Consider the following 16,683-nt stretch of genomic DNA (forward strand, 5'->3'; position numbering starts at 1 on the left):
ACTGCACACACTTCTAGGATGATAGGTCTGCCAACAGCATATTGCCAATCTTTCAAATAGACCATATGAGACCACGCAGAAAGTTTTAGAAACGTATGCACTTTATAAGTATTATAATGCATAATAATTTAATTAGCTACTTTGCATAATATTCTATTAAGACGAAATTAAATTCACAATATACAGCAATACAAAGTGCCTTACTCTAAACGGTGTGGTGGCAGATCTTGTTTCTTGTCATCGTCTTTCTCTCTGGGGTCCTTTAAGACAAAGTCAACTAAAAAATAAAATATTGAAATAATTAACATGAAAAATCCATACATAATGAAGTTTCTCCTAAAAGGTAAAGTGGTGAATGTGTGCTAGTGTATCAGAGCTAAACGCTACCATGATGATAAAATGTTTAACATTAACCCTAGGTAGGTGCTTTACGTGGACACCTCACCCCCATGTTAGAAAGCATTGTTCTTGGTTGAAGTGCTTAAATTGATCCGATGATGTTCGGTGCTCAGCACTGGCACTTAATTACCAACATTGTGTTTCGTGTGAAGTGCATTGCAATAGTAAACTACAGTTATTGGGCTTTTATTTCAAATGTAAATCAATTTGATGAAACCTTTAATAAAAATGCATTTTCTTTAGTACTCATATGCAATATGCTTCATGAAAAAATGTCAGTGGGTGACGTGCTCGGTTGGAGTCCACTCACATAATCCTTTTCTCCTCCTTTTAAAATGGAGCCAGTTGCCCAACAACTGTCTTTTGAAGGGGGGTTTAGCAGGTCATTCAGAAGCTGTGCGCCCTATTTTGAGTCCCTGACCAAACAGGAGTGCATATTTCTCAAAAGGACTTTCACCAACACAGGGAGGGAGCATTTTTTGACAAAACTGCTCAATGGAGGCCGGGAGGCTATGTCAGGAAGCATAGACCAGTTGTTATATTTTTGATTATTTTTTCATTTCTAAAAACAAACTTTAAAGTGAGGGTTAGTTTTCGGGAAAAAAGGCAGACTGGTCCGCCATACTGACATGATATGATGGGCAACCCACCAGTGAGGAGATGTTATATTAGTGCTCTATTGTTGAAAAACAAAATCTAATTTTCTTTATGCGCTACGAGTTTTCTGCAGTGTATGTAAGGCATTGAGAAGTTTTGTATTTGCTAGTGATCACCATTCAGTACATGGTGGTTCCCAGCCTGAAAAACGCAGTGGACATGACATAAGAAGTCCTAAAGAGGGATGCCCTTCTTATACAACTTTCCCCTATACTTGCAAAACAGTGGATTTCCCACATCTAAATGAGACAGAGAAACCACGAGATTGGCACATGGAAATTCAGTGATTTTTGACAGATCAACTGTTACTGTCCACGTCTAAATGACGCTGCAAGACTCCTGTTCATTGCAAAGGATAAGCGATATCAGTGAATGGGTGAGCAAGTATACTGATCTCCTAATAATTGACAGCTAAAAAAGGAACTAAATTGAGCATTTATTAGGAGATTTTATCACGTTTATAAAAAATTGATCTATAATACAAATATAACTACTTCCTCACGCAAAACACATTGAAGAGAGCTCTCTGTGAGCACTAGAGACATTCATTAACACGTTATCAAAATTTAGAAAGTTATATTCACCAATAAGTATGACATGATTTCTCCCAGAAAGGTTCCCATTTACTGTCTTCCACGGGCTTTTCATTTGTTTTTGGAACTACACTGGTTCTCTAAGGTTTACCTAGAGTGTTTGGTAGATGATATATGGAGAAGTAAAAATAATAGAAAAGTATAAAATGTATTGGTTACTTACCAATGGCTTTTTTAACACTTAAAAGATAGTCCTCCCTCATTTCTTCTGACAGCACATATATACTGGCTGTGAATTTTTTCAGATGATTTGGAACAAGAGCCAACACATTTTCCAGCCAAGAGTCTTCCATGGGGGCAACATGTTCTGTGTCAATTCCATGCTTAATATAATAGTTGTATTTCTACACATAAAAGACACAGAGAAGCATCAGTAGCAGTAAATGGACAACTGAATTTACAAACCCACACTGTACGCCTGGGTACTGATTAGGCATAAGGAATATCAGATTTAATATACAGTGATTTCTACCTCTGATAAACGATTAAAGTGAAATGCCATTTATTTGAAAACGATTTGGTATATTTGTGATGTAGATTTGCAGATCTATAGTAGGATCAGCAATCGGGCATTTACATTGATTACATAAAAGTTAAGTGTCATTAACTCTTGGATAACCATCTTCAATAACTTTTCCCTCATAACAATCTGATCAGTAAGGTAGTAGTGGTACACAGTGTCTCAAAATTCTATTTCCCATTCAAATTCGATTGGAAAGGTTTGCCCATCAGTAGGATAAATGAGCTGGGTGGATTGAAACTCAGTCTGACATGTAGAAAGATGTCTTGGCCTTCTGTGCGCTATTTGTCATTTGAAATAATGTTGTCTTGTGTCTTTATTGAGCACACTGTAAATCTTTAGATTTTCACATTCAATCAGGTGTGGCCTGTGGTTAAGGGTGAAGGGCCCAATCCAACCAGTTTTTGAACACCATAAAGCGTGTCTGTCAGGTTGGGCAAAGGACAGCCTGACAGACACCCTTGCCATTGCCTACCATACAAGTATTAAGGCCTCATTTTCAGAAATACCTCAATTGGAGGAAGAAGCCATTCTGTTTTCCCTCAAAGTCAACAACTAGGTAGCGTTTAACGGGGACCCTCATCTACCGGGCACTTGGCCCTAGGAACAAGTTCATTTCCTCCATACAGACCTTTCTGGAATCTTGCATGGAGTATCCCAATTTCAATTTGTTGGGGGACTTTAATTTCCATTTGGAATCTACCAGATATAGAGATACCCTCAATCTAATTGACTGTCTAAAGAGCTGAGGTTCCGTGACAATTGTAAGTGGTGTTTTCGACTCGTACGAATATAGTCGAGTCTGGTATCTATGAACCGCAAATGACGAAATTAGTAAGTGTGCGCAGTTTCGCTGTGCTAACTTAAACCGTTCGTTTGTTATGTGGGTTTTTCATCTGTACCCACGGGTTCCATCTTAGATACGGCATCCATTTTGTCTCTTGCCCTCAAGTAGCCAGCGAACGGACGTTGTCCGCTTCGCGACCCTGGGACTCCCAAGATATCTGCGGAAGACACATGTTCTTTGTGAGTGTCTTTATGACGAGGGGGTTGCTACTGTAAGGCAGATGGCGCCGCTCGAGGCTCATCTTGCCGCACGGACTTATTGTCTCAGCCGTGCATCTCATTAGGCACGTCCCTTTGATGCCTGTATCTCGTGTTTCCCGTTACCTCCCCTTTTTACACCCTTTCCGATCTTCCCACTGTCTCCGTCTTCCTCTACACCTGTCCTTGTTCCTATTTCGATCTGTTTTACTGCTGATTGGAATTTGCTAATGGTGGGAAGATGGTTTTTACAGTTGGGAACCGCCAAATGTTTCCGCACTTATGTTCCGGACCTCATGTGTTTCAAAGTGACCAAAGCGACCCCTCTGGGGGATAATGGTGGGAACCGGGTTGTAAACTTTTGTGTTCAATGTTATCCTATGGGTAAAAACTGTATAAAAGGAGCGATCCACAGAACCAATTTGAAGCAGTCTCCCCAAGTTGCACGCTGTGTACTTGTCGTGATCTCTGTGTTCCCTGCAGCAAATAAACCTTGAATCTTTGACGTCGAAGGAAGTGTCCCGTGTCTCTGTGATTCGTACGCCGGAGCAGGTTACCCACGAAGGTTTCAGGTGTTGTGCCCTGGCACCGCTGGGTCTTAAAGAACCCAGTCCTTCAGTTGGCGCACAACGTGGGGCTGCATCAGTGGTACCGGTCCAAGCCCGACGATCGTGAGGAACTTCGTGTGAAATCTCCAAGGGAAGGTGCACTCCGCTTCATCGATCCTGTTGTCGAAATAAGTGGCCCGAAGACTTTTCCCGCGAAGATTCCCGCCTCCGGACGGCTGCGACGGACTGCTGCCCTGACTGTAGACCTGTTTTGGCGCCTGGCGTAGACCTTGGTATAGCGAGACGATTGACGGGCCTTCCTGGTGACGCCATCGATCTTTGAGTTAAGTATTTGTGGGTCGCTCCCATAGTTCTTGGTTGTTGACACTTTAGCGAGTGTTTTTGTTGTTAACGCTGTGTGAGTGTTTTTGTCGATGACACTTTGCTAGCGTACTTTGTTGTGTTGTTTGACGACTGCAGCCGCCAAAAACCGAGGGTTTTGTTCTTTGCTGGGACTTGGTAAATCCCGTAACCCTTGAAGTTTGTGAAACTCGGCTAGTGTGCAAGATGCCTGGTCGCAGTACTTTGTTTAGTTGTTTCAGACCTTGTGGTATGGATTCCCGATTGGAGGACTCGTGTCCGATACCTCCGGTTGGAACTCCCACGTATGAGCTCTATAGTAAGCATGGGCTAGGCCCAGTTACCTTTAACGATTACTGGATTAAATATACGAAAAAGGACGGCGACCTTCGTTGGCCACCTCATGGTAGCTTCGAGGCCCCGATTTTAGATAATCTAGAGATTAAATTGTTCGAAAGAAAGTCAAGGCCGGCCATGTTTGATGCCTTTCGGTTGTGGCGCAAAGAAGCCCGACAGAAAGAAATCAGACAGACTAAACGTAATCAGCGAGATAATGTTGCTACCATAGTGAAGAAAGCAGAGCAATTTCAGCGAGATAAGGAGGTTAAGGATAAGGAAGTGTTTGACCGATTGCAACGTATGACTGTAGATAAATGTTACCCCGCTTTGCCAACGGAGTCGGAAAAGAAGGAAGAGCCAGTTGAGGATCCCTTAATGTCTTATCTTATGAAGTCGCCACCTCCGTACGTACAGGGTACCGCAGCTCCTGTGGTCCCTGCCGTACCTATTCTTCCGCCTATTCCTCCTCCGCCTGTTCCTCAACCTGCACCCGTTTTTCCGACTGTTCCTGCTTCTTTGTCTGTTTCTATCCCTACTGCTCCTCCGCTTCCACATACTCCTGTTCCCGCTACCGCTTCTGCTACTGCTCCTGTTTTGTTAACCCCTGCTGTTGCTACTGTTTCTACTCCTTCTCTTGTTAGTCCTGTGTCTTATTCTTCTCCCTCTACTCGTAGTCGCAATTCTCCTCTTGCGGCTAGCTTCTTTCATTCGCTCGGACCTGTTCATGGGTCCGCTGGTTCCGAAGGTCCTCAGAGACGTAGTCAGCTTCCTGGAAACAGAGAACGCGTTGCGCTATATAATATGGCGATGGGTTGGATGGTAAATCCTCAGAGAAGTCCACCCCGTGTTGTCCTCGAAACATTTTGTCAATTCAATATACCAACACAGAGATATGTGTTTAATGAAATGTGTAAGTTCCTTTATGATCAAATAGCGGCTGATGCGCCTGACGAGGTGCTCACCGCTCTGTCTGATCTCCAGCTTCAGTTCGCAAATGGGCTGATAGTGGATACCAACGTTCGACGTGCTGTTGAACGATTGCTATCTCTTCGTCCCGCTCCCATCCCTCATGCATTGTTTGTTGAGGATATTGAAAAACAACCAGATGAGTCTGGTCAATATCCTATGCGTGAAGTTCCACCGGTTTGGATACCAGCAAATCCTAATGCTCAACCTCCGACATTGGCGCACTTCCAGAGAGTATGGATACATCTCCCATGGAAACGCTCGGAAGTGTTACAGGTGAAGCAATCTTTGCCTGACCCACGCAAGAATCCTACAGGGTATTACAAAGAATTATCACAGCTTGTAGATGCTACGGTAATGAATCTTGCCGATATTGATATGTTGTTTGGCAATGTCGTACCGCAACCGGTATGGGCAAAGATTCGACAGGAAAATCACCCGGCTGAATTAGGTGGTGCTTGGGCTGCCATTGTAGCGGCAGACGCCGGACAAGTGGCTGCTACTAAACCCGACCAGTTGATTCTTGACCTTCCTCAAAGAATTATTACGCTAATGAAAACTCTTATGCCAGCTATGAAGGTGAACTGGGACAAATTGTCAGCCTGTAAGCAGAAGAAAGATGAGAGTGTTTCCGACTTCTTTACGAGGTTTGAGGAGGCATTCATCGACCATAGTGGTCAGGATATGGGCACCGAGGGTGGTCAGAGATTGTTTGTGGATAAATTTGTTTCGAATTTGTTGCCCGACTTGAGCAATAAATTGAGAAATTCGGAAAGTGCATGGGCCGTTTCTACTTCGGCTCAGATATTGGCTACGGCACAATACTATGAGAATAGAGAGAAAGAAGAGAACGACCGTGCTGATAAAAAGACGAAAGAGCTCAAAACTAAAGTGTTGTTGCAACAAGCGTATCCTCCGCGGTCAAATCAGAATAATTCGCAACAGAATAGGTCACAGCCACAATCGAACAGATCCCAAACCCGTAATGACTCCTCCTCCCAAAGATCCTCTTTAGGGTACAATCAATGTGCTTATTGTAGACAGGAGGGACACATTAAATTCAATTGCCCTGTTTTAAACGAACGTAATAGTGGTAACTCATCTAGAGGAGGTCGTGCTGGTTCGCAGCAAACATCACGTGGTAGAGGTCGTGGTGCTCAGAATGATCGCTCAGATAACTCATCCAATTCTAATAATTGTTTCGATCAACGTGGATCATCGCAAGGACGATCTGCGCAGTACAATGTAGACGATTATTACGTCGATCAGGGAACTGACGACAGTAATTACTAGGACAGCCAAAGACAAGGAGAGGGAGTGGTATCAGTTCCGGTTGATCAGAGAGGGCCTTACGTCGCAGTTGCTACATCGGGCGTCGTTGAGCCTTTTCTGTTGGACACTGGTGCAGCGAAAAGTTCTATTATGTATTCGAAACTCCCTGGCGCACCTTTGTCTGGCTTAACAAATGTTTCCGTTGGATTCTCTGGCGCCCCTGTTAGCAATCCAGTTTCGCGCCCTTTGCCCCTTAAAATTGGGCCACGTGAGCTAGAAGCTCCGTTGATTTTAACTACGGGTTGTGGTGAAAATCTTTTGGGCCTGGATTTGCTTAAACGTTTGTACGCAACTTTGTATTGTTCTCCTGCGGGTGTAAAGCTTACGTTAGGAGAGAGGGTTGTCTCTCCCATGTATTTGTCCCTCGATAAGCTCCCACCGGAATTGAGTTCTCTTCCTGCGTCTTTGTGGGCAACAGGTCCAAATGATGTGGGCCTGCTTGATATCTCCCCTTATGTTGTTCAGTTGAAATCTAATGTGCGATTGCCACGTATTCCCCAATATCGTATCTCCCTTGATGGTGAACGAGCGCTGTTGGCGATCATCTATGATTTGATCGAGAAAGATGTTATTGAAGAGACTCGGGGAAACGTGTGCAACAGCCCTGTGCTGCCCATTCTTAAACGTACAGATCCTTCAAAACCGCCTGTTTATCGTTTTGTTATCGATTTAAGGGAGGTAAATAAAATTGTGGTTCCTCAATTTCCTGTTGTGCCTGACATCACGGCGCTACTGACTCTGATTCCAGCTTCTGCATTGTGGTTTTCGGTGATTGACTTGAAAAATGCGTTTTTCAGCATCCCGATTGCCGAGGAGAGCAGGGACCTTTTCGGTTTCTCTCTCGGTGGACGTAGCTTCCGGTTCAAACGCGCTCCTCAGGGCTACTGTGAAAGTCCATCTATTTACAGCCAAGCCTTGAAGGGTCAACTGGATGCGTTTAGGTTGCCGGTTGGTGCGGCCTTGATCCAATACGTCGACGACTTATTGGTGGCTGCTGATACTCAGGACATTTGCAAAATTGCTACGGTGTCATTGCTGCAACATCTCTGTGAGTTAAATCACAAGGTGTCACCTTCTAAACTCCAATATTGTTGTCAAGAAGTAACCTATCTAGGTCACTTATTGTCAAAGGAGGGAAGGAGATTGACCCCAGAGAGAATTGCAGCGATTGCGCGAATGGCTGTGCCAAAAACCCAAAGAGATGTGCGTGCCTTTCTAGGTATCACGTCGTACTGCAGGCAATGGATTCCAAATTTTTCATTGCTAGCGAAACCATTGGTGGCTCTTACGTGCAAGGATGTTTCAACTCCTTTACCATGGACGGAAGAATGTCAGAAAAGTTTTTCTGAACTGCGTGATTCATTGTGTTCGGCTCCTGTGTTAGGTACCCCTGATTACAGTAAGCCGTTTACGTTATATGTTCATGAGAGGGAAGGTTGTGCTTTGAGCGTCTTAACGCAACCTTTTGGTGGTAAGCAACGTCCATGTGCATATTTTTCCTCGACCTTGGACCCAGTAGCTAGAGCATTGCCGAGTTGTTTACGAGCAACAGCGGCAGCTGCGGTCTCCATCCGACAATCAGCAGGATTGGTCATGGATAATATGCTTACGGTGATGGTTCCGCATGCAGTCGATACTCTTTTGAATCGAACGAAAACTCAGCACTTGACGAGTGCGAGGTTGTCTGGGTACGAATTGACGCTCTTGGCAAGCCACATTCAGATAAAACGTTGTAACGTTCTGAACCCGGCAACTTTGTTACCAATTAGCACAGAGTCAGATGAAGTAGCAGAACATGACTGCTACTTGAGGACTGAAGAGGAAACAAAAGGTCGAGTGGACCTTAAAAACACCCCATTGGAAGATCCGGATGGTACTTTGTATGTGGATGGGTCATGTTTTAAGTTGCCGAATGGCGATGTGACTACTGCTTATGCTGTTGTAACATTGAATACTGTTCTTGAGACTGCAAGGTTGAATCAGAATTCTGCCCAAGCTGCGGAGCTGATTGCTCTTACTAGAGCGTGTGTGTTGGCGAAAGGGAAACGTGTGAATGTGTTTACCGACAGTCAATACGCGTTTGGTGTTGCTCACAGCTTTGGACGATTGTGGAGAGAGAGAGGTTTCTTGACGTCGCACGGTACGAAGATTCAGCATGGCCAGCTTGTAAATGATCTTTTGGATGCATTGACTTTGCCTACGCAAGTTGCGATTGTTAAATGTAGTGCGCATCGTAAGGTGACGGATGATGTTGGTCGTGGTAACGCGTTTGCGGATGAGACTGCCCGGAACCTTAGCACTCGAATGTATGTGACGAGTTCGGTTAGGTGGCCTACAGAATCGAGTATGTGTGAAGACACTATCGAGAGTGTGAAAGCAATTCAGAATGAGGCCACCGAGACTGAAAAGACGAAGTGGAAAGAAAGTACGGGAAAGTTGGATGCGAATGGTTGTTGGATTGATTTGTCGGATCAGAAAAGATGGATGTTGCCTGATGCGTATGTGCTGGCCGTTGTGACAATGGCGCATGGGTTAGCACATATTAGCGCGAAAGGTATTTGTAAGTTGCTGGCTCCTGTGTGGAAGAATGACGGCATTACGAAATGTGCTGAACGTCTGGTGAAGAATTGTATGGTGTGTATTATGTACAATCCTGGCAAAGGAACCCCAACTCCTCCTGGCAGTTTTGCTCCCCCTTCGTATCCCTTTGAGGTGATTCAATTGGACTTCATCCATATGGAGCGATGCAATAACCTGAAATACGTTTTAGTTGTGGTTTGCGCATTCTCCCGATGGATCGAGGCCTATCCTCTCAAAGACAATACTGCTTTGTCTACTGCGAAAATCCTACTGAAGGAATACTTTCCTCGGTATGGAATGCCTAGAGTCGTGTGGTCAGATAACGGAAGTGAGTTTGTTGGAAGTGTGATGAAGAGTGTGTGTAAGGGCCTTGGAATTAATCAGAAATTCCACAGCGCCAATCATCCCCAGTCAGCTGGATTGGTTGAAGGGTACAATGGCACCCTTAAACTAAAGTTAGCGAAGATTCAGGCTACGACTGGTCTTTCGTGGCCTGACGCTTTACCTTTAGCATTACTGTCAACTAGGGCGACTGTACACTCCCGAGTAGGGCTTAGTCCCTATGAAATAGTGTTCGGCCGCCCTGCGAATATGTGGGGGGTTCCTAGGCCAGGAATGTTTTCTGATCTTGAGTACCCAATGTTGATCGATTATCTACATGACTTGACTGCTAAACTGAGGTTAATTCACCAACAGGTTTACGACGCATTGCCGACGCAGACAGAGGGTCCAGGCCACCAGCTCCAGCCCGGAGACTGGGTGGTGACAAGGAACTTTTCACGCAAAAATAACCTGGACCCGAGGTTCACCGGACCCTACCAAGTGCTCCTGGCCACGAGGACTGCCGTTCGTCTTGAGGGACGTAAGAATTGGGTGCATGCTACGCACACCAAAAGAGTCCCCATCCCTTTGCCGGCAGACCCGTGGGTAAGGAGAGGCATTGCGTCATCTGAAACAGAAACATTGCCGGCGTTTGTGCCTTTTAGCGACGCACAGCTTGTTGACGAACCCTCAGCGCAGCAGAAAGACACTGTTGAACAATTAGCATCAAAAGACTCAAGACCAGAACACTCAACTGATCAGCAGGACGCTGTCTCTTCAACGGATCCTTTGTTTGACGAGCAGACACGTCCTGGGAAAACCCGATACTTTCTGCGATCTCGCACTAAGGACAAATAAAAAGATCTTGCTTTGCTGTATCGACGATTGCATTACCCTGTTTTCCGTGATCAGTTTTGAACTTTCATATTACTGTAATTATTTTTGTACATATATTTTGAGCTTCACTCCTTGTACCTTTTTGCTTCCACAGCTGAGAGACTTTGTTTTTGCATACGTACATATTGTGCATTGAAGGCCGTAGGGCCGCGCGCGTACTTCCTTCTGGACAGTAGGTCTTGACGCTAGGTTAAAGGCCGTCGGTTCCTGGGAACTCCTAGGGATTGACTATTGCTGCACAGAACGAAGTGCGTCAAGAAACGTTGCGGACGGTCGTAGGGAATGGCATTCTCGAAGCTGAATGATTTGGAGGGAGCTCAAGTCCACAGATTCAAGCTGCAGCAACTCAGTCGTACCAAATGTTTCATATTCCAACTGTTTGTATTGTTCTTCACTGCTTCTGCATTATTGGCGGGTGGGGTGTATTACACGATGTCTTACTTCTTACCTGCTACACCTACTCCTACTCCTTACCCTAATCTTACCTCTACTGCTTCTCCCCATTCCTTTCACATGTTACCGGAACACGAGCAGGCTAGACGTGTAGAATTCCGCAACAATTCCTTTATTCAGCTCCTCCATCAGCATCAGTTAGTGGTTAACACTACTAATTGTTGGGTGTGTGGGTTGATGCCACATACTACGGATAAGGGAATTCCATATCTGGTGTTACCGTATAGTTCCCAAGGGTCAGCTCGAGCATTTCAAACAATGTTTCGAAGCGCACTGGGTTTCCACCCCATTCGAGAACCACGTTCCCCCTACTCTGGTCCTACCTCGTATCAAAAACCTTTGTCGATAGCAATAGAGGATTTAGATAGTGAGATCTATGATCCCTCGCTTATTCCTGAAGAAGAGGTACAGGCCTATAGGGTCCTAAGTAGAGGTGAATATAGTGTGTTCACTAGCGAAAAGCAGCTTAAAAGCTCGCCTCCGATATGGGTCGTACCCCACACTGGTAATTTTTGTCTTATGGGTCGTGGCCGAAGATCGCAAGCCCGACTTGGAGCAAGTGCTTGCACTGAAAATTACATTCTGCCGATGTCCTCGTCCCCTGTGTTTCTGGCTGCCAAGGGTACATACTTTATCTGCTATGATCGTGCATACACATGGTTGCCCGCTGACTTCATGGGCTCATGTTTCATTGCAAATCTGTTGCCTCCGACGTTCACTGTAGATGCCGATTATCATAAGACTAGAGTTGTGCGAGGCGTAATTAGTGAAGAGGATACTGCCGGTCAAGAGGCAGGAGACTTTTTCAAGGGTTTCCTCCCGTTTTGGGGACCTATGGTCAATAGTAGGAACCTGAGACAGTTGACTCGAGTGGTAGAATCGACAGCTAATATTACTGCCAGTGCCCTTGGTAATATCACCACAGAACTTCAGGCGGAGAGACTTATGACGTTACAAAACCGTATGGTTTTAGATGTCATCTTAGCAGATCGAGGTGGGGTATGTAAGGTGATCCATTCGAGCTGCTGCATTTTCATTCCAGATAATGCTCCTACTGTCTATCAAGCCATCTCGAGGTTGCATAAGATCTCCGAATCCATACACGTGGATGTAGGGGATTGGACGCTACTTGGATGGTTTTGGGGCCTGATGTCGACTTGGGGTTGGAAAATTCTGATGATCATCGGAGTCGTTGTAGTGTTCCTGTTCACGTGTTGCCTTTGTGTACAGTGTGGTCCTGCCTTATGTGGCCTCTGTGCTACAACGTGTATGAGACAACCATCTGTTACCAAGGGGACTCGGTTGGACAGAGCTATGCTACAGCAACACCTCGATGGTCTGATGAATATCGAATATGATTCCGACTAGTGCTTGCCTACATGAGGGCAAAAGGAGCGTCTGAGGTTCCGTGACAATTGTAAGTGGTGTTTTCGACTCGTACGAATATAGTCGAGTCTGGTATCTATGAACCGCAAATGACGAAATTAGTAAGTGTGCGCAGTTTCGCTGTGCTAACTTAAACCGTTCGTTTGTTATGTGGGTTTTTCATCTGTACCCACGGGTTCCATCTTAGATACGGCATCCATTTTGTCTCTTGCCCTCAAGTAGCCAGCGAACGGACGTTGTCCGCTTCGCGACCCTGGGACTCCCAAGATATCTGCGGAAGATGCATGTTCTTTGTGAGTGTCTTTATGACGAGGGGGTTGCTACTGTAAGGCAGATGGCGCCGCTCGAGGCTCATCTTGCCACACGGACTTATTGTCTCAGCCGTGCATCTCATTAGGCACGTCCCTTTGATGCCTGTATCTCGTGTTTCCCGTTACCTCCCCTTTTTACACCCTTTCCGATCTTCCCACTGTCTCCGTCTTCCTCTACACCTGTCCTTGTTCCTATTTCGATCTGTTTTACTGCTGATTGGAATTCGCTAATGGTGGGAAGATGGTTTTTACAGTTGGGAACCGCCAAATGTTTCCGCACTTATGTTCCGGACCTCATGTGTTTCAAAGTGACCAAAGCGACCCCTCTGGGGGATAATGGTGGGAACCGGGTTGTAAACTTTTGTGTTCAATGTTATCCTATGGGTAAAAACTGTATAAAAGGAGCGATCCACAGAACCAATTTGAAGCAGTCTCCCCAAGTTGCACGCTGTGTACTTGTCGTGATCTCTGTGTTCCCTGCAGCAAATAAACCTTGAATCTTTGACGTCGAAGGAAGTGTCCCGTGTCTCTGTGATTCGTACGCCGGAGCAGGTTACCCACGAAGGTTTCAGGTGTTGTGCCCTGGCAACCCAGTCCTTCAGAGCTTTGACTTAAACCAAGTCGTTACTGAGCCAACACACACAGGGAATTATACTCTTGATGGTGTTTTCACCAATTAAGTATAGATCACTTGCAGCAGAGCCCTGCCTGTGGCCAGGACAGATCACAGTGCTGTAATTTTTGAGTTTACTATTCCAGGAGAGACCTTCAAAGCACATAACATCAATATTACGGCTACAACTCGCACATGGCGAAAAATAAATACTCCCGAATTAGATTCAGCCTTACACTCTCTTAACCCTGTCTAAACACTGATCCTGACTCTGCAGCCCGCAACTTTGAGGTCTGGATAGATTCTGTAGTTATTAAGCTCGCCCCTGAAAAACATATATGAACCAGCAGGAAGCAACCCTCAACACCTTGGTATACGCATGAGCTGAAGGAACTTAAAAAGAAGTGTAGGTCCCAAGAACGAATATGGAGGAAAGATTACTCTGCTGTGGAAAAAGACCACTACAGGAACGCTATTGAAAATTATAGGGAGGCAAAAATCCCAGCAAAGTCACGCTTTTTTACTGAGAAAATGTTTTCTACAAAAATTCAGCCAGAGAGCTTTTTAAAACAGTCATGGCATTATCACAATTGTATGAAAGCAGTACAACCCCAACACAGAATTCTGTGATAAATTGGCAGATTTCTTTCATAGTAAAGTAAAATGTGTATACAATGAGTTCTCCGTCATCAAGCTGGGACAGCCCAGACGTGATGGGTGGTCTAGATCATGGTGAGGTAACTACGCAGGCTCTCCTAGATAAATGTAATCACCTCACGCCCAAACGAGTGGAGAGGCTTATCCTGTCTACTAAGTCGGATCCCCACTGGACCCCTGTCTGGCTATGGTTCTTCATATGGTTCCCTAGTACCATTGCAGGCCACCTTGCACCTCTTCGAAATATTATTCTGGACGCAGGATCTTTTCCAAACATCTGGAAAAAATCTTTAGAATGGTCCATCTTGAAAAAACCCTCTCAAGACCATATGGAGGTCAAAAATTACTGCCCAATTTCCTGTCTGTCGTTTCTTACTAAAATTTTTGAGACATTATTAATGAAGACCTGCTACATTTCCTGGAGTATAACAACCAAATGGGACCTGCACAACATGGATTTCAGCCTCTACACAGTACAGAATGAGCCCTCATTGCAGCCACCGAGGAGATCCGCACCCAGCTAAATGGAGGAGGGAAGGCAATACTAATTCTGCTAGACCTCTCAGCCACATTCGATATGGTAAACCATCAGCTGTTCATCTGACGCTTATCTTAAATGGGGATCACAGGAGGAGGCTCCAAGATACTAAGATAATTTTTAGCAACCCTAGCGATGGGAGGACAATAATCACATCCTTATGCCTTGCCATGCAGAGTACCACAGGGATCTTCGCTACCCCCAACCCTGTTTAATGTCTACTTCACCACACTGGCTAAACTCATCTGCTCTCATGGCTTTATTGCTATCTGTTATGCGGACGACATGCAAATAGTGGTATACTTATCAAAACCGGATGACGAGGCAATTAAATTTAACAATTGTATGGTCCACATCATCTGATGGATGCGAGATAACTGTTTAAAGTTGAATACCGAAAAAATGGAGGTGCTACTAGTCGGTAAAAGCACAACCTTCTGGAACACAGCTTGGTGGCCAGAAGTGGACGGATCCTGCCCATCCCCAGTAAGTAAAGTAAAAGGTCTAAGTGTCTCCCTAGACCATCAATTGTCCTTATCGGACCAGGTCAATCTTATCACGTCGTCCTGTTTTTACACCTTGAAGATCTTGAGAAAAATCCTACCTTTTATTCCAATGTATCTAAGAAAAACAGTAATTGCTGCCCTGGTGTTGTCCAAGATTGATTACGTAACGCCCTTTATCTGGGTGCAAACAGGAGGACCATACTTAAGCTTCAATCACTTCAAAATGCGGCAGCCCGATTACTACTTAAAATACCCAAATTCCAACCCGCAATCCAAGGTCATCGACTGCCTCTTTACTTGTTGTTCCCAGGGTGAAGACCATAAAATGGGGTGGCAGAAGCTTCCTTCACCTGGCCCCTAAACTTTGGAACACTCTGCCTTTTACTCTGAGAAGCCAAACCAACAGACAACTGTTCAGAAAGGCGTTCAAAACTTGGCTGTTTGCGCCCAATTTTTAACCACTGTTTGCTTCCCTGTTCAGGTTATGACCGCTCTAGCGCTAAGACGCCTTGGCATACACATGCTCTATGAAACTTTCATTTCATGTTCAGGTCAGGCAGCCAGGCACTGAAAAAGCTCAACATGTGCAAAATCCTGGCTGCCTAAGCTTAACTTTGCCAGGCTGAGGATTCCCTCAGGTGTGGCTTCCCCAGCCTGGCAAAGTGCTTGGAGGTCCTTCCCCTCATTATAAGAGGACTCGTGACAAATAGATTCAGACCTGGGCGCTTCAGTTGTATGCCTTGAAGTGCCCAGGAACAAATGTGATGAACGGGATGGACATGTAAATTGGCTTGTACACCTGCCCTGAGGACCTGACTGCATGTGAATCGGGGGCACTTCAAGCATGCCCTCATTTTGCTCATTATTTGCCTACTTTTCATGTCCTGGGTGACTCACATGAAGTGATGGTAGCAGCATACTGTGTTTTGTGAATCAGTATTATGACCCGACCTTTTTCTTTGTGTCCTGGAGAGGAGAGTTTACTTGCTCCTCTCACAACTGGTCACAGAGTGGAGAGGGGTCAGCAGTCTCACTGACCCCATCCTACACTCTGAGAGGTAAGGAACTGCCTCTTCCTGTCATTGGCTGGTTCAAGCTCAGCCAATGAAAGGAGTATTCAGTCCCAACCCTCCTGGTCCCTCCAGCTACCTGAGATCACTGCTGTAGCTTTTCCTTTTTTAATGTTTGTTGCATGCATGTGTGTGTGAGTGTGTATATGTATGAATGTATATGTATTAGGGTGTGCCTGCTGTGAGTGAATGTGTGACTGAGTGTGCATGTAGATGGGTGAGTATGTATGTGTATGCGTGTATGGCACGCCCACCCAACACCTGCTAAAATTACTGGCAGCCACTACATTCAATCCTTCTTTTCTTTTGCCATTCAGACAGGGCCACTACCTTCAGCACTTGGATCTATTACATGGGTGTCTACAATGTGTACTTGTTTAAGTGAGGATGTAACAATTTATTCTTAACAATACAGAGATAGAACAATTGTTTGGTTTACAAACTGAAGGGTGGATCTTTTCTCAGAATCTGAAACACCTATAAAGAGCTGAAATACATTTTGTCCTAATGGTGGTATTTTCAGTTTTTGAGACGGTCTGCAAACTTAGCTGTGAAAATAATTCTTGTGTCATTTGGGAACTAGTGGAATGGGC

At 45.0% G+C, this 16,683-nt stretch overlaps 1 protein-coding gene across 1 annotated transcript in view; it reads right to left on the reverse strand.

The window, feature by feature from the left end:
• Positions 1-16,683, reverse strand: part of DNAH7 (dynein axonemal heavy chain 7) — a 1,812,153-nt gene that overhangs the window by 1,588,306 nt on the left and 207,164 nt on the right. The window contains exons 6-7 of the mRNA XM_086955398.1: positions 1,813-1,993; positions 205-277 (exon numbers count right to left, since the gene is read on the reverse strand). Coding sequence (XP_086811524.1) covers positions 205-277; positions 1,813-1,993 — 254 coding nt within the window. The remainder of the gene's footprint in view (positions 1-204; positions 278-1,812; positions 1,994-16,683) is intronic.

This window comes from Lissotriton vulgaris, chromosome 2_1, assembly GCF_964263255.1.
Source record: "Lissotriton vulgaris chromosome 2_1, aLisVul1.2, whole genome shotgun sequence".
In the NCBI taxonomy this organism is placed as follows: domain Eukaryota; kingdom Metazoa; phylum Chordata; class Amphibia; order Caudata; family Salamandridae; genus Lissotriton; species Lissotriton vulgaris.